This window comes from Agelaius phoeniceus, chromosome 2 (assembly GCF_051311805.1).
Source record: "Agelaius phoeniceus isolate bAgePho1 chromosome 2, bAgePho1.hap1, whole genome shotgun sequence".
NCBI lineage: Eukaryota > Metazoa > Chordata > Aves > Passeriformes > Icteridae > Agelaius > Agelaius phoeniceus.
The window spans coordinates 15,673,957-15,693,173 of record NC_135266.1 but is presented as its reverse complement, the minus strand read 5'-3'; the positions used below and the strand labels follow the sequence as shown (position 1 = coordinate 15,693,173).

At 39.8% G+C, this 19,217-nt stretch overlaps 1 protein-coding gene across 4 annotated transcripts in view; it reads right to left on the bottom strand.

The window, feature by feature from the left end:
- MAP7D2 (MAP7 domain containing 2) overlaps positions 1–19,217 on the bottom strand; it is an 81,756-nt gene that overhangs the window by 24,579 nt on the left and 37,960 nt on the right. For 2 of the 4 annotated variants that reach the window (XM_054628220.2, XM_054628221.2), the window contains exons 2-5: positions 12,271–12,348; positions 8,874–9,037; positions 1,802–1,916; positions 795–893 (exon numbers count right to left, since the gene is read on the bottom strand). In XM_054628220.2, the coding sequence (XP_054484195.2) occupies positions 795–893; positions 1,802–1,916; positions 8,874–9,037; positions 12,271–12,348 (456 nt within the window). Of the gene's footprint in view, positions 1–794; positions 894–1,801; positions 1,917–2,107; positions 2,363–8,873; positions 9,038–12,270; positions 12,349–19,217 lie in introns of those variants that run through there. The other 2 variants (XM_077172568.1, XM_054628222.2) reach the window with 2 other exon arrangements.

Below are 19,217 nucleotides of genomic sequence, written 5' to 3'. Positions count from 1 at the left end.
AACAAACCTACTTCTCAAAAGCACAGGCTGTGTTTTCTTTTCAAACTACCAAGTACATTTGCAATCAAATCAAATCACATTTTCAATTTGAAATCCTATATGCAATCCATTTGTTATTTTGGAGAACTCGTACTTCAGAGCCCTTTTATGGCAATAACAAATAAAACCCCACTAAAAATAAAACACAAACAAAAGCCAAAAACAAACTAAACCTGAACAATAGAAAACATGATTGCTTAAAGTCAACCACTTGAGTTGGTCATAATTTGTTCTAGGAAGCTGAAAACATAACATGGCTGTTTGTACCAAATTTGCTTGTTTTCAAAATATTGCAGAAGAAGCTCCTTGAGATGGAAAAAGAGGGCTGTTTTGATGAAACATGGTCTCCATAACACATTTTCTTACTGTGCAACTGAAATTTTTCTCAATAGCACCTGTGCACATCCATTAGAACTGCCAAATATACATGTAATTACACACACATATACACACACACACACAGAGTACCCACAGAATTAAAAAAAATGAGAATCTGAGCAGTAGAAGTCTACAATTACTTAGAAAACCATGAAATGCCTCTACTATGCTGGAATGTGAGGCATGCACTGCTCCACCATGGCAAAATTAAAAGGAAATTAAAAGACACTGGTCTACATCACTAAGGGTAATGCTGTAGAGTAGCAGACTGAAATGATAAGAAAACAGTGGTTAGGAAGAACAAGATCAGTGGATGGATTACAGTGATTAGAACAGTTATAAACGAGACACGATGGTACTGTGATTCTCTGAAATACCATTGAAGGAATCAGCAGGAGCAGTAGAGGTCACAGGGTCTGGAGGAAGGGTGTTGGCAGCTAAACCTAGAACAGGGGGTGGGGTATTTTCTGATTCACCTACACAGCAGAGAAATCAGAGCAAAAAGAGGTGAAAGAAATTACTGAATAAGTTGGGGGAGCTGGAATTAAGCACAAACTGTATCACAAAGAAAACTGGTTTTCTTTCTCAAAGTATAAAAGACTTCTTTCATTATTATAATTTCCCGGCTTTTTTAATGACATATCATGAAAACTATGATATGAAACAGTTTGTTTTTTTAAAGTTAAGTACACTTACACACTGTTTAAAAGAGAGTAATTGTTATATTTCATCAACACCCAAACATGGATGTTTTTCCCTATCACATCAGTCTATTCAAACCTGATAAATTCAAATAAATTTTATGATTTAAAAGAGAAAACATGCACCTTTCTGAAATATAAAAGCAGCACATGACTCATTATGTAATAAAAAGAATTTCCTCTGAAGCCCAAGCAAAAATAGCAGAAACAGAATGTACGTGGGGAAAAAACCCAAACTATTTTAAACTGCACATGCTGCATAGTCATCTAGAAATTCCCATCAGGTTTTTAGAAGTACTAAACAAAAACAGAACATCTTTTGCAAGCCTTAGACAGCACTCAGTCCTTTGGTGAATATTAAATTTGCTAACTGTGTGCTTGGGAAGACAATGTGGAAGAAGCTATTAAGGGAGACAGTGCACCAATTTTAATTCTAGCATTTAGCATCCTCCAAACTGATTCTGGTTAGCCTATTAAAATTATCTGCATTCCTAAAGTTAGGAGGAACCTGTCTCCACAGAAGGAATTAGGGAGAGGAAGCCCGGCAAGCAATTACAAAGCACTTATTCACGCCCCAAGGCAGCGGTACCACCCTGACTCTAAACCCATCATACTTACTATCTCCACAATCTCATGCATTTTGCACTTCAAGATCTGCAATGCAGGCAGCCTGTTTCACTCACCATCTCTGCCTCCTGAGCCTGCAGCCAGTGCTCCTCCCCACGACCATCGCTTCTGCTTCTGTTCCAGCTGCTGGCTGCGCTCGAGGGACCGGCGCATCATGGCTTCTAAACGTTCCTGGTAATTTTGGTACAAACCCCAGTGAGACACAAATCCCAGTCAGGTCTCTGCAGGCTTCCTTCCCCTGCCTGCTGAAACCACGCTAAAAATACACAGTCCCCCTGTTGCTCCACACAAGATGCTTACAGGAGCTTGCTCACAATAAAAGAAAAAGAAGTGAATAAAGAAGGGATCAGCATGCTACCTACCTCCAGATATGTGTATCCTTTGTCTGCAAGCCACTGAGGTCACTACAGAGGCCTAAGTAAATAACACAGGTTGCATCACTGCCTAGCATCTGCTCCTGCTGGTGAGGCTGCTGCTGTGCTCTGGACTTAATTTGTATAAGAATAATGCTCACCAAGCATTAACTCCTTCTTGTCTATGCAGACATCAGAATTTTTTCCCATCCCTTTCTGTGCACAGTTAAATTGCTGCAATGCCAGTGGCTCCACCTAGTCACTCAGATAAATGATCACTTCAAACCCAAAGTAGGTTACTTTGCAGGATGCCCTACTTATTTATTTATTTTTACAAAAACTCCCTCCTTTCTTCTTTTATGTTTCTTAAGTCTAGGCATTTAAGACCTTCTGACTTTTTTTCTTCTTTGTATATTTATTTTAGTGCATGGCTACCGCATACTGCTCCCAAGATTTAATTTTTTCCCCCCTGCCACTCCCATGTTATTCTCCATGAGTTAGGATTTTCACAGGGGGAAGAATAGAATTAATTTTTTCTCTCCTCAAATCTTGCTCTACCTTTAACTTACAGCTAATTATGGTAGCTTTATTCCCTCTCCATCACCTCTTGACTCTCAAAAACCTTCACTGAGTTTCATTCCCACCTCCTCCCTCTGCTAGTTTCTCAGTGATTTATTGTTGTGGCAATGATCCCTGCACTTTTTCTTTTCCTCCTTTCAAGCAGATAAAATGTGGTTCTTCCCCACCCCCAATTCCATCATCCAACAGCCTCTTCCCTTCCTCCTCCCAGCACCTCATTCGCATCTGGCAACCTCCTCACCCTCACATTTCAGCAGCCCAGCCCCTACTGTGAAAGATAAGTCTACTCTTGCTGCCTCCAGCTCCTGCCCCAGCTAGTTTTAGCCCTTTGATCCTATTAGTATTTTTGATGCTATTCCTTATTACCTTTGCTATGTCCCTTTGGTCTAGTATAAAACTCCCACTCTTATCCACTTCAGACTGGATCCTGCAGGCTCCTGTGATTATGTCATACCCATTTTGATTTTTATCAATGCCCTGCTCTATCTCCAATATCTTTTGGCAGCTCAGATAAATTGTGTGGAAAACCCTTCATATATCTCTTGTCCAGATTACTTTCTCTCACTGATTAATGCCTTTGGTCTGGCTTTTCTGAGCTATTTTACCAAAAAATTTCAGTGTTTGTTTACGTGTGCTTCCTTCAGGCTCTGCACTGGTGGTGACCCAGTTGTCTCTGATGGGAGCTCCTTCAGCACATCAGACTCTAATATCAGGCACCTCCAGTAATCTCCATACTTTTATACATGTACCTGTAAACTTTGTCTTACCTTTCTGGCTTCTGACCCTGGTCACTGACCTTCTACATTACCAGATGTCCCCTCATCTACTTTTGGTTATCTAGAATATACTTCTGCCTCTTCCACATCTTTGAAGACTCTTTTCTACTACCATGACTTGCAGGAATTTATTTCTGAGCTTATTTTTTCCACGTCACCCAACCCTGCTACCAGCTATCCATCAGTATCAACAGCAAGCCACTACCTTTTAATCTTTAAGCTCTCTTCTAATTTTATTACAAATTACTTGCGCTATAAAATATTCTATTACCCTCTATACAAAGAGTGAAAAAAAGGAAATTCTTGCACCCTCTATCATTCCCAGCTCTCCTGTCCCTGTTACCTTTTGGCCAGGTGACCCACCCTGCTGTTTCAATTTCCACGAAGATGAGCTTTCAGTGGTGTTGTGAGCTCACGGTCTATCAGGTAACATCATTCAAAGGCCACTGAGAGCAGGCAGCTGCTCCCCTGCCCCCTCCCCCCTTCATCCCCCTCCTCTGTCTACTCAGTGCCATCAGTGTCCAGGCAGGCATGAAAATGAGAGCTCTGCCTCTTTCCTTCTCCCTGCAGAGCAAATGAAGGAAGCATCACAAGGCTCAAGCGCAGCCTCTTCTGCAAGGGCACAGAAATCCCCCACAGCCTGAACACCCCATTCCCTTCTTACACACACCCTGCCTGTGAAAAGGAAAAAATCTGTTTCCACTCTCTGGAATCTGAAGTCAGTCCTCTCTGCTTTAGTTTGCTACAGAATTTCTTTCTTCTCTTACTACTTGATGATACAGATTTCACATTTAAATCCTGTGTGTGCAGGCTTTGCTTACAAGTTTGTGCTTTTTTACCTTTAGCTCCCAACATCTCTAACTGAATTCTGTTTGAATTAATCCCTTTTGTTAGTCTTTCCAAACCTCACATATTTCATCACCAGCTCCTCTCTGCAGTGTGCCTCTTTCCACCACTTTCTTCTGCTATGCAGCTTGCCCCAATCTATCTTTCTACCCACATTTTTTACCAAGGAAAATCACCCGCCCATTTCTTTCTCATTAAAGTATACTCTTTCCCAGAACCTTTTTTTTTCCCATTTCTAATGAATATTGTTATTCAGTAATCAAAAAAGATAAGATTAAAGCAGTCATGTTTCAATTATTTCTATTTGGTGTCTTGTTTGGGGGGGGTTTAACAATGCTTGGAGTAAGCAATATTCTATAGTTTGCAAACCATAGAATACACTTATACCACCTACTATCAAAATATTGTTTCAAGAATAAAATTCATGCTGAAATAGATTAAAGAAATTAAATTACATTTCATACATTTCATTTCAAAGCCCATGCTACCTACAATCTGAGGTTGAAATCTTCAGTTACATTATTTGGAGAGGATCATTCATTTTCATTTGCAAAGAACCTTTCATTAGAGCACTATAGAATATAAGTATTAAAACTCACAAAACCTTTGCAGATATAGGTTAGATAAAGAACATCACGAAGGCTGCTTTTCACAAAGGGATAGTTATTAAAAAACATTTTAAGTTGGCACAGAACTAAAAGGCCAAAGAAAATAATAAGACATAAGCAAGCATAGCATAAACAACTCATACATTAATAATTTGTTCCATGATGAAAACTAAACCACAAGACAAAGCTTTCCTTCATCAGCAAACAATGCAGAAAACCCTTCCAGTCTATGTTATAGGTAAAGCACTTTCTTGAAATCATATCAGACTATGCATGTGATCTCATTTGGGAGCTCTAACAGCTACAGATAGAGGAAACAATGTCTGCTCTCAAGATATAGTGAGTTTTCACAAAAAACCTTATAATGCACAAGCACTTCATGTAGGTTAAACTAAGAATGAATAAAATCACAATAGAGAGCTATTTACTGCTAACATCTAAAATATACATTACTTTCCAAAATCCAGTTACTCATACAAGTTTTCCTCAGCCTGAGCAATAGAATAAGCACTTGTACTGTCTGAATTAAAAACAAACAAAAACCTGCCCCTCAAAACTTAGCCAAATGACTTGTTTTCTCACAAGTAAGTTATTTCCTTTTTTCTGTGTAAAATATAACACAGATGTGACAGGGAAAAAATAATGTTTCAAGTATTATGACTTAAAATAATTTGTGCAAATAATTCTAAACCAATCTCCTTATATCTGCAAGACAAACATCTGAAAAAGTCCCAAACCATCTCTTCCTCCTCACTTTATATAGAGCACTGTATGTAAGCAGCTCACTGTTTCCTGAGATTATCAGTTGGCTTCATCTTTGGAGTGGAGTACAGGAAGTAATTAAAGCTACAACATCTTGAGAGTTTTTCACTCTTTTGTGTCTAAGCACATACTTTTTACAAATGTAACAAATAGTGCACATGCACCAAACAATCTCTTCCCAATAACCTGTGTACAGCTAGACATCTATTTACAAGGTATTTCCAAGTTACATGGAAGTTCAAGACAGGAAAGGGAAAAGAATTACTTTAACTAAAAAAGGACTAGCTTTTTTTTTGTCTAGTTCCCTGTTATAAGAAAAATTTAAATCACTTCTGTAGAACAACACACTGCTTTCCTCAAGGCTGCTTTTACTAAAAGAAGTGTGCAGCTTTAAAAGTAATATGAAGGGAAGGGCAGTGATACTGAAGACCTCTGTAGATAAAAAAAATGCAGTCAATATAGACAGAATAATTTCTAAACATTATTTATTCAGTTCCTTCTGAAGAATCTGACACTTTCACTGTGCTCTGCAACAACCTCCAGCTGCCCCAAAGAACTCTGACAGAATACCTTGATTTCTACCAAGAGAGACTTTAAAACCATCATCCCTTATCTGGCACTGTAGAGGGGGAAAACTAAGCAAAACAAATCAAATTTTAGCCACCACTTTAAGAAGTCCTTTGCAAGCAAAACAGTCAAGCATAGGATGCTCTGATATAGGAGACAACAAGTCTCCACAGTTTGTTAAGATTTATTCCTGTCAGATTCTTTAAGATGCAACAACAATATTTTGTACAGGGAGATTTATATCACCTCTTCCTATTATGAACGTGCACTACTTTCTGCTCTGTTTAAAAAACAAGGAAAAACAATTCAGGGAAACTATAAAGGACAACCAGTAAGGCAGAAAGCAAGGAAGAAAATCTCTCTACTTGTCATTTCAGACAGCTGATAAGCAAGTAAAATGGGTATTGCAATACCCAGCTAGTGTTAACTGGTTTTAAAAGGAGAAACACTGAGAAGATGGTGCAGCACACACTGGCTCACTGACAGGGGCACACCCACCCCCACACCCCAGGTGGGGGAAATACATGTTCAAAGCTCTTCCAGTAAAGACAGTCTTAAATGGCCAAAATTACTTACAAACAGTGAGTAACTCAAATGCCCAGGGAGCTGCAAGTTCATCACCATGCTTACTCAGACCTCCACTGTTATGATGCACACAGAGTTTGAGGGGTCCATCACAAGAGCAAGGGCTGGGGAAGTTGGGACTAAACTGGCAGATCCTTTAGTAGAATTCAAACAGAATTTGAGAAATGAGGGACAAGAAACTGTGAAGGGAATCTAGGAGGGATGCCTTCTATTCCCATTTTCCTTCTTCTCTCACTCTCCCCTGTTCTATAGATTACTCCCCTGTGCACCCTCTTCTCCTTCAGAGGCTCCTGGACTTTCCTTCCACGGTTTAATCCATCCCCAAACAAGCAAGCATCCTCTCCTGTCCTCCTGCCCACATAGCCTTCTCTCAGCTCCTCAGCCTGGGGGAGGAGAAGGGTGGGAAGGAAAGGGAAAGAATCCAGACCTAGGCCTGCTTTAACTTCCAAAAAAGACTTTGGACACTTAAAGCATAAAGGACCAGCCTGGTGAGCAGAGCTAGGAGTGGTACTCACATGATGACTGAACACTGGGAATCAGCCTCTCTCTCACCATTAGAGAAGCCTGCCCTCACACGTGCAGTGTCTTGGGCAGCTGGATCAGGCTCACTGGTGCTTGGGAAAAGCATCACAGTGTGCTCTGCCTCTTATTCCATCTCTGGGGAAGTACAGGAGGCTACTACAGGAGATGGGGTCATCCCCCACTAAACAGATGCCTTGGTTCTGACCTGTCACTGCCTCTCACATCCAACAACTCTGCTCTCCTTTCTTCAGCAAAGGCAAACCATGAATGCAGGGAAAGCTGGTGGATACTTGCTCTTCCTACACCTCTCTGCTTTTCTGTCCTGCTTGGCTGAAAATTTTGAAGACAGGGATTTGGATGTTTTTCTGCCCCTTCCCCTTAAAACCCTCACAAAGGGAATTGATTTTGCTTAGCTGCAGAAGGTTATTACAGCAGGAAATGCTGGGGAAGGAGCACATGACTTCAATGATGTTACCACAAGAGAGAGACCTCCTACCTTTTGTTTCAGTTTTTTCTCATTTTTCTTAAAAGAATTTGAAACAAAACACATAACAAAATATTTTTAAATCAATTCTCTGCCATTACATAGAAGCCATAATGAGTATGTTAAAGTTGAACAACAAATGACAGGATGCAATCTTCTCTTCAAATGAAGTGAAAAATCAAACAAAAAATTCAATGAATAGCTGTATGTTATTGTGAAATCATGCAGAAGTGTTTTACCTGTTCTACAAAGTTACTTTGATGAAAGGACAGGGGGGCAGAAAATTGGAGGTTAAGAACTGTGGATTTCTAAAGCTTTTTTAATCTAGGAATTGAGAAAATATTTTCTTTGGGCTTTTTTTTTTTTTTTTTAAACCACTGCCCCCTTTTCCAAAAATCATTAATTCTTTATCAGTTGCGGGTAGCAGTGCTAGTGTTCTCCACATAATGTCATGCAGAGATATACACACACACTCTGCATTCAGAGAGCTGCACCAGAAATTGGACTCACTAGAGCAAAAAAAGAACCTTAAATGATCTCAGCAGGGAGCCTAGAAGAGAGGAAGAGCTTGAAGATGCCTAAAAATATGTGATTCTGTTTTATGTTAGAATTTGAAAACAGCCTAGATTCTTCAGTGCTTTAAGTACAAATTTCTGAGATTCTGTCATGGAGGAAAAATGGAACAACACATTATTTCTTTTTCATGGACAGTAAACAGAACAGTAAGAAGAATCTTTCCCTTTTTGGAAACACTCATCTTTAAAGACTTCCTTCCAGAAAGGTGGTGTTTTATATTTGACAATCAGAGTCCCAGATATGTTAGCAATAGTGAATGACTATTCCAGAAGATCTTAAAAAATTTTAAAATTTGTTTTGGAAAGTGTTTTTGATGTACAGTGGTAGACTCCTAACAGCTGTGGTGATGTGCTTTGCAGCTCCTGCAGTAATTGCTCACGTCTCCAGGCTTGCTCCCACCCCCCATGGTTTAATGCATGTCAATATTCAGCCCTGTTCAGAGCTCCCATACATCTCCCAGGGGACCTCACCTCCTCCTCTTTAAGCTTTTGTCTCCGCTTTTCTTCAACAGCTGCTCTCTTCTGCTCCTCTCTCTGCCTCTGCTCCTCCAGCCTTCTCCATCGCTCCTCCATTTGCTTTTCATACTGAAGTTTTGCTCTTCTCTCCTTCTCCAGTATCTGCTGCTCCCTAGCAGCTTGTGCAGAGAAAAAGGTGCATTTCACATCATGCAAATTTTCTTCTATTTTAAAATTATTTGGTAACATGAAACAATAGTGTAAAACAACAAATGCAAGTAGACAGGGTTTTAGTTGACTGAGATTAAAAATATAGTGCACAGAAGTGCTGAAATGATTAGTAAATCTAAGCAATTTGTTAAATACATAAATAGGGAAGCCCTTGTACACAGGGTGCCAGTTCGTACCCCTCATCTATGTAAAAAACTGTTTAGCAGTTTAGCTAATTTTTTATTAGAACAGTTTAGCAATTTTTTTTTATGTTTCAAGTCCCTCTGAAGCTTAAAGCCAAATTATTTTTTCAGACATACTCCTAGCAATCTTTGAAGGAAATCAGCTGTATATGTTGAAGCAAAAGCCCTTGGGATTTCTTTAATACTGTGCTTCTTGTTACAGAGCTGCCTTTAAAACAGACACATGCAAACAATATATGCTATGTTTTCTATGAAGCTTTGAAAATACATCTTTCAGCTCATTATTTGGTTCTACATCTTTACCCACTTCTGCCTTTTCATATGAAAAAAAAATTACTTCTGTCACTGAGGTTTTGCCCAGCTGTTTATTCCAACTGGAGCAATAATCTTTATGGGACATTACCCTGATGTTTCAGAAACTCAGACTGCAACAATACATACTGGACTGCTGCTTCAGGTGTACATAAAACAAGTAGCAGGAGTTAACATGGCAAATTGAGAGGAAAAATTCATTTCCCATGCAAGTGTATTCCATAAAAAGGCAGGAAAGAGGAGTTCTGTAAGCATGCCTATATACACACAAGCCTGTAGTGTCACATACCAACACACATACAGCCAATATCAAAGAGGGAATATTGCTAGGCTAAGAACTTGAAAGTCAGGGAAAGCCAGAATTAATACTGTTTATATAAGAGCTAGTCCTTCTTCCTGCTCACTTATGCCTGTGTTTCTTCAGTTCCTGTTTCCTTTTGCAGCACATCACCCTTCTAACTCTCCCACTGTTCCTAGGCTCTTGTCCAGCCATTCCAAATGCTTCTTCTCAGATCAGCCTTTTCCCCTCAGTTCCTGCTCCCAGGCTTTAACCACAGCTGTGACGTTCTGTCCCTCTTAGCCCCACTCCATCCTCACTCCCTTGGGTGAAAGCCAGAGTCTTCCCAACACCCAGATCCTTTTCCAACATTCCATTTATTTCCCTTGAATACAGAACCCTTCTACAATACTTCTTCCTCAAATCCAGCCTGCTTTCCAGAACACCTTCTAGCTTATTCTTGTCAGAAATACAGCTGATGCTGTCTTCCCCTTTTATCCTATGAAAATCCACTCATCCTCCCCACTCAAGACAGGGCAGTATGAGGGGAGTGTCAGTGATGCAGTGAACCTGGATTGAATGCATGAAGTTCAGACTTGTCAACAGAAAAAGTTACCTCAGAGACAGTGGATAACAAGTGACCAGGCATGAATTGTTCCAACTGCTAGCCACATCAGGTAGAGCAGGTGACAAAGCATGCTGGAGTTCATAAAAACCAAAAATAAAGTGAGGTGTCCAGAGATTGTGCTAAGATTACCTTCTGAGTAAGTAGATGAAACCTGGGACTGATTCTGGACAGAGAAGTAAACAATTCTGTCATCATGGACACACATACAATTCCTGTTGCTTAATTTAGGGATGCTAAACCAATGATTAATGACTTTTGGCTTGGGTGAAAAAGTTACTTCATATTGCTATACAGTACCTGCTGACTGCTTAAAGATCTGACCCTTGGGGGAGCGTGCTGCTTTTTTCTGAACTTCTAAAAGAAAATTCTGACAATCAAACTGTGACCAAACTCAAAGCTCCCCATTACAGAAATAGCCTTAAGAAATATGCTTCCAGGAGGCATATATGATGTCTGGGAGAAGATTGCAGACACCACCTTCCAAATCCCCTAGGCCAACCACTCCCAAAATCTCCAGGTTTCAGTTTCTTTTTCATCTCTTCTACTCTGAGTCCTTTCCAATCTAATACCGTATCACTTTCTTGGGAACCAGAAAAGAAGGGATAATCAGAAGGAAAGAAGAGAATAGCCTACACTGAGCATGCCTGGAAGAGAAGCAAGTCCCAGATAGACAGAAGCTTGGGCAAAGTTAAGTACTAAAGAGCAGCAGATTTTCAGCAGAACTATCAAAAGGAATCGTGCTGACCAAGCCCATGGTAATGAAAAATCTCAAGTCACTGGTCTCAAGCCCCAGACTTTGCAAAGAAATGGTCAACAGTTTGTTTATTTCTTGCAAGAAAAACAGTATTTTCCCATGATTCTTTTGACAGGTGCCCATACTTGTTTAGTTGACATTTCCTCAAAATATATGCTTACCTTAAATTTTGCAAAAATCATAAAACACTGACAGTTCCTTCTGCTAAGTATTGTCAGGTTATCTCTAGGAACAGTGCTACTGATCTTTCTTGTCATTACAAGGAGGAAAAGTGAAGTTAACTGTTTAACACCTTTTTATATACACAGAGAGATATAGGAAGTCCAAATCAATGTTGAACAGAAAATTTAAATTTATGTATATATATATGTATACACACACATATATGTATATTTTAATTGTGTATACACCCACTCCCCTTAAATATGTATTTATACTTTTTACATATCTATTTTACAATTCTCTCAACATTTCCCTGGTCATATTAATAGATTAAAAATAAGCAATTGTTTTAAACAAAATCTGAAATCATTGATCAAAAACATTCTTCAGTTCCTGAATAACATAAGCATTCTCCTGAAAGAGTAACCATTTTACAACTTACAGAAAAGTACATACTTTATTGCTGCACTTAAAAACTCTATTATATATTTCAATATGGCTAAAATCAAAGAGATTAAAATTGAGGTTATTTTATCAAATCATCCTACACATTATTCTGAGTATTATTCAAGGTTTATTTGGGGTTTTCACAAACCAGGATCATAACAGCAGTACCTTGAACATAAACCTATATTCAAAGGCTCACAAATCAAAGAAGAAAGTCAACTTGTACATATAGAATACTAAATATTTGACTGGAAATGCAAAAATATTCTTTTTTATAATTTAAGTTAAAAGAGGTGATAAAAACCAGGAACAAACTGAACAACAAGACTTAAAAATCAGAGCACAGAAAATGCTATATTAGTTAGTTAAGCCTATTAGAACATGTATATAAATAATAGATACACCTCCTGCCAACTTACCAAGGTATTTCTCCCTTTCTTCTCTTCTTTCCTTTGCCAGTCTTTGTCTTTCATCAGTTTTCAGAAATCCATCAATAGCTGAAGACATAGGGAGGGAAAAAAAAAGTCTTAAAAAGCTGTTAAGCAAAACTAAAGAAGGATCCAAAAGAAATTAAAAGAATCCATCAAAAAGAAAACATAACTACTGCATTTAAGAACTCCAATAACAAAACCAATTTTGCTGTTGTACGTGGGCAGGTTAATGAGCTGGGATTCGGGCACCTCTTGAGCACAGCCTCCCACCCACTGCTGAACTCCAAGCATGGCTCCTCAGTGCAAATGCCTGACTCCTCTTCTCAGAGCAAACAAGCATGCTGTTAGTGCTTGTTTCAGAATCTGAGACCTCCTTGGGAAAAATGGTAAGGATGCAATTAACATGCATTTGTCTTTGTTAACAAGCTCATTTTAAATGTTTTGGCTAGATAGAAAAAGGTAGCTCAGAAAAGCAGTAAGCAGCTATGGAGTCCCAGCCTTTATATTATGGCTGACCACAGCCCCCCAGTTTCCTTGCTTGCTCAGCATTTCAACAACCAGCAATTACTGCTGGATGAGGCTACAGAAGCAGCAGCCCTGCTGCCCTCTTTTCCAGGCAGGAAACACTTTGTTTCCTCCTGGAGCTGGTATCTAAAAGTAAGATACTTGTTTGGGACAAGATTGCCTAAGGATGTTTTGTACCTGGATCCAGACACCCCAGCTCTTTTGCACAGCATGGGCAGCTGAAAAGCCCAATTTAAGAAGGGAGGAAGGCAGAGTGTGACACATCAGGTGCCCTGGGGTCACCTGCCTGCATGCCCTGGAACAAGCATCAAAGGGACCTAAGATGGACCTTCTGCAACAGCAGGAAAAAGGCCACCAATGAGTGCCTTGACAGACCATCCAAGGGATGGCATCCTCTTAAAACAGCTGACTTGGCCTCCAGTACCCTCCCTTCCCTCTCTGCTCAGGATCTCCTGAGGTGCAAGCAGTGCAAACAGGCATGCTGTCTCACAGTACAGTTTACATTATTTGCAGTCATTATCTGGGCTCCCTACTGAGTTACTGAATTCTAATTAAGTCCCCTTCCTTTTGCTCTGAGAACTGCACTTGTTAATTTTATCAGATAAATATGAATGGAAAACTTACATAGACTGTAACCCCAACTACCTTCCTAAAACATCACACTTGCAGGTTCCTTTCCAAAGGCATCCTGTCTGTGGAAGCAAGGATTTTGCATAGGAAGTACCTTTCTCTAAAATGCACAGTTTTGTAGGAAAGCTGAAGCCAGCCTCAGTGGCCCCTGGTGACAAAGGCAGGGTCTCAGCTGTCCCCCAATACAATAACAGCTTGCTTTTCCCCAAGCAGCACCTTCAAAGACCATCTCTAATCCTCCTCACCACACACAGACTGCAATTACCTGAAGGCAGCCAGGCCCCTGGAAAAATGTGATTATAGCTCCCAGCTGGTTAATTACAACTCAATTTCTGGGTCAAATACATATTTATTTATTTATTTATTGCCAAAGACTCATCCTACTTCTATACTAGTCCACTTGTTTGCTCACTTGGCCAACATTTATTTTCAGATTTGACAAGGAAGAAGGAGACAAGAGGTGGCAGCTCAGTAAAGCAGCCATGGCAAAGGTTTGCTACGGCTTTGAAGGGGCCTGCAGTAAGTAGCCAAGAAGGTGAATCAGCATAGGTATTTTACAGCTCCAATGGAAAGCTTTTCAGTGGTCTCAATGTCAAACAAATATGAAGCCTACAACTCAGGCTAGAAGCAGCAGAGGGATGTGAAATTCTGGTGGATCAAGAGCCCAAAGATGGAAGACTGAGCTTGGGAACAAGGAGGCTGGAGAAAGGGAAAGAAACAAGCAGAGGCACAAGTTAAGGTCTTCTGTGGCAAAGGATGTAACTCAGATGGAGAGGTGGAACCTAGAGTACAGAAACTAGAATGGGGATAGATGGAGGCATGGAGATGAACAGCAAGGGAGTCTATGTCCATGAACTATGTTCACAAAATCCTGCATTGATTCTCATCACTCTCCTGGCTTACAATAACTATCTCAGAAATCCACCAGCAAAAATGCATCCCATTATGCCTAGCAATAAAATCACAGCTAACTCGTCTCTAATTTGATTGCTTCACAAACACAAAAGTGAAAAGTGTAAAAGTGGATCTAAAAGCCTTGCTCACAACCCCATTGCTATCCAAAGCTGATGCACAATTTTTCAGGCTGGCTTTCTCAAGCATTTGAATATCTCAACCCAATTCAAAAAATACTATAAGATAATCAAATTGTGATGTCACATATTAAAGGAACGAGAATGTATCCAAATTGATACAGTCTGTACAATTTTTATTTTGCCTGTTCTTACAAATATATTACACTTTTTCCTTTTAGGTCCCTTTGCTTATTCATTCAGTGCATAAGAGTTGAACCAAGTTCAAAGTTATTAGTGCTTCTTGCACTTTCTTTCTGAAACTGGAAAGTAGACAAAACTATACTTGAAGGCTTTTTGGAGAACAGCATTCCACATTTGGCTACGTCACAGGTAAAACTAGAAATGCATGGAATTATGTTCATTACATATGCAATACACCAACATGAAAAAAAAAACAACCCACCAATAAAACAGTGGAGGAAAACTGCATTCTGATACATACAGGCATCAAACACAAGATGGCAAGAGTAGCATTGGAATACCACAGGCATCCTCAATGCTGGCATTTCTTAACTCAAGTACTTGACTTTGCAAATCAGCATGCCTGCCAAAAATCAGAAACTTTACTTCAGAAAGTAAATACAGTTTTGAAGGACAGAATAACTGAACCCTGGGTGATAGCTTGTACATGGAGATGATTTTCAAAGGCCAAAATGACTTTATGCATCTTCATATAACATTCAGGCAACATTCTAAATGCAGTGGGCACAGCAGTTACCTGTGACAAGGAATTTCATTAATGACAGGAATTCAAATCCCTTTGGCAAAGCAGACTGCACGCAGCACGCTGGCACAGGTAACTATCCCGGGAATAGTGTAAGGGCATCCCTGTCCCCTAGCAGGGAACTGCCAGCAGAGGGCAGGAGAAGGTCTGAATGAATAACAAAACGGCAAAGTCGCTCTCACTGAGCTGTGACCTCGGGTTAAGTCTGCATACGCAGCTTTATCCTGAGCCTTCCTCATATTTACAGCTAAGCCTCTGATCCCTCACTTAGAGAGGCACATAACAGCTAACAACGCGTTTAAGAGTCAGGATGTAAATGCAGGCTGGCTGTTCTTCTGCCAACCAGAGTAATGAATACAAAGGGATATTAGTGGAAAATTCCCTAAGAAATGCTTATTCCCAGACTTGCAGAGGAATAAGGAAACTGCTCAAATAAAAAGATCCAAGATTTTACTCTCAGGAAATGCACACGTACAAATTGCTTCTGCTTATTACTCTATCTCACAGCCCTCCCCAAAAGTCCTGTGCACAGAGTCCCCACTCTCTAAGGCATGTACTTAGGCACTGGGCTAATTCCTTGAGATTGTGCCTCATTTTTTGATTGAGGAGGGCCAGCTGTTCATCTGGGACTTTATTACAATGAGCATTTCTAAAGAAAAACACCATAACATAAAACCAGTTCAAATGTCAGCAGCAGACCTGCAGCAATAATGTAACAGCTGAAGCTGCAGGATTCCTTCAATACTTACCTCCATGTTACCTCAAAATAAATATTCACAGAAGTAAAACCCAACATGTTAATCACTGCTTCAACCCTTTTTTATGGGCAAGGCAAACCTATTCAGACTGATGAAACAGTGCCAGAACATGTCCACACACACTGCTCTGCTCCACATCCTGCTTGTGAAAGCCTCTTGGTGGTTGCTCAAGGCAGGGGAAGGCTGTCCTCTCCTGATGAGACATAGCAACCTCTGTCTTTTAAAATCCATATCCTGTTTTTGGTGAGAAAACAAGTACCCAAGCAGGACAATGAGGTTAGTGGAAGCTGAGGCTACATTTCAAAAGGACCAACAGGCTGCTTGGGCATCTCCTCTCCTGCAATTCATACCCAAGTAATTGTCAGCAGGTAAGGTCTCTATTATTTTTACTATTTTCTGCTTTGTTATTGAACCCCACACCCCCACCTGTCCTCTCTTACACCCCATGGTATTTGGTTTCACAATATATTTATACAGACAGATACTGAAGCCCTTGTTGGGCACCCTGACAGAAGAAATGTCAGCTGGGTATCTGACACCAGCTCTACGTAACGTACCTGCAAAGCTCTTGTGGTGTTCCACACACTGAGACCTCTGGCCATCCTGCATGACCACATTCAAGACATTTACACCTTTGTCCATTCTATCTGGCAATGCCCAACACTTTCAGACCTTGGCCACAATATGCACTGATGCTGCTGAATTAGTGACATTTCCCAGTTGGGATGCAGTTCTGCCAGTGGGTGGCCTTGCCTGGGACACCACTGCACTTACACCCAACTGTACTGCTGGCAAACTCTGCTGTTTCAAATAACAATTTTCATCTATAAAATTGACATTCTGCTCCCTAAAACCTGCTTTGTCTCTCTTGGGACTCTTCTTTGGGACAATAATGAACAGACATTTTCCACCTGTCATTGCTTCCCTCTGGGTATTCCTGATTGAAGAAATGTTCAAGTTTTCAGCTATTAACTATACTTGGAGGGGAAAAATAGTTACAAAGCTGTGTGTGACTGTACCTGGATGGCAATTTCTATTGGCAAAAGGCACTTTTCCTAAATTTTAATTTTAAAGCTGAGAGGCTTTCAGGTAGAGGCAACATGCAAACACCACAAGAGCTTTGCATTTAGGTTCAGTAAGATTTAGTGGATTGTTGTCCTGTTTGATAATTATCTTTTTCACATTTTCTTTAATTTAAAAAGCTCTTTATTTTATGGCATTGAAAAATCTTAATACAAAGAATCAGAATTTCCCCAGTTTCAGATACTTAATTTTAGTTTTAGATTTGCCAGGCTGGATTTCAAATATAACCAGAAAAGAAAAAGGAGCATTGTCCATTATGTCTAATTAAAATACCAGGATGGCTACTTGTTATTATAAAGATGTTAAGTGGATGAAGTCATTAAAGACAAACATTTGCCAAACATAGTGACATTTCAGAACCCCAGGCTAATTGTCTGAGAGGTGGCCTGGCAGATAGAACAGAGAAGCTGTTGGGGACTGCATGCTCTGGTTAAACAACTAGGACACCTGCCTTATGCTCCTGCTCCCCCCACCCTGGACTTTCAAATTATCCATTTGAATCAAGAACTTCAGCTGTAAAATGTATTACACAGACTGCAGTAGCAAAATATATCCTACTGGTATGTTTATTTAAGGTGAAATTGCTCCAAAATGCTGGCCAAATAACCTTGAAATGATACATAGAGTATATATACATCATTTTGTGATCACATATATTAACATAAATATCTTAATTACTACATGGGGAGTAAACAACTGCTAAAATATTAATGGCAGATCTTCTCAGTTTTGCACGAGCCCACAGACACCTAATTAGCTCATGGGATTGTGTACAAATGTGTGTGCAGCCCGAAGAGTGCCCCAAGGAGACTCTAGTATCAGGCAGACACAGCAGCTGCACCTCAAGAGCACTCAGAGAATGGTAAGACACATTAGCAGAATGCTTTTACTTATGAAAACACTATATAATTAATCCAGTGTTATTATGTATTTAGTTTACTGAACAGGTCCCTGCTATACAGCCCCCCACACAGCCCATACCAAGCAGCAGCACTGTGTCCACGTTTCCTACAATGATGTTTTATCCATGTGCTTCCACAACCTCTCAGGCAGAAAGGAGTCCAGAGGCTCAACCAGTTCTTGACAATGTCTTTCTCACAGATTTAACACACATGAACATTTACAGCTGTATTTTTCAAACAGCCCTAGACCCCAGACCCATGTGGCATCTATAGGTAGCATCTTCCCTTCTATAGCCTGCCCAGCAACTTCCTAGAAGGAAACACTGTACATTCTGAAAAGGATAAAAACAAACAAACACACACACAAACCCAAACAAACAACAACAACAACAACGACAACAAACCAACGAAAAACCTCACCAAAAATACTGTTTCTAATCCACAATTAACATTCTGAAACTTCTAGGGTTTGCCAAGGTGGCACTAGCTGGAAATTTTACACTAAAACAACAAGCAAACTTGTGAACCCCAAAGCTATAAACATTTCAAAATGAAAATTTGAAACATTTCAAAATGAAATGAGATTGCCTATCTCGTGAATCAGCAATAGTCCCAACTTGTATTTGTAATTTATGCATTGATAAACTTGCACAGACTAGTTTCACTGACTTCAGCAGAATGACTTGTGTTAAAACAGAAGATATGGAAATACCTTGTTAGGATCAGGAAGCCCATGCTTACCCCACCCAAATCTGAAAAAAAAGGTCCTATCACTCATGTACTATGATACTGAATAGAAAATTCATTTTTTGAAAGGAGAGTAGCTATAAGTACTGTAGACATCACTTGCCTGGTTCACTGTATTTTGACTTTTGCAAGAAAAAGTCTCCGTGTAAGACAATAGACCTCAAGTCACAGTTCTTTTGCCCAAATTATCTAAGGGAAACTTTATAGGATCAGATAAAATTGTTTCTCCATCACACTAAATTCAATCTGAACAGCCTCATTTTAGGAACATATACATCAAAATGAAAGAAATTCCCTTCATTGTAACAATTTTTGTTGCCAAAAGGAAAAAAGCTTTGGATCTGTAGTGCACAGGTGTAGTCAGCAGCACTCTGTCCAATGTGTACTCTACACTGATGTTTTATTTATGTGCTTCTGTAACCTCTCAGGCAGAAAGGAGTCAGAAGGTTTAACCAGTGCTTTACAGTGTCTTTCTCTCAGATTTAACACACAT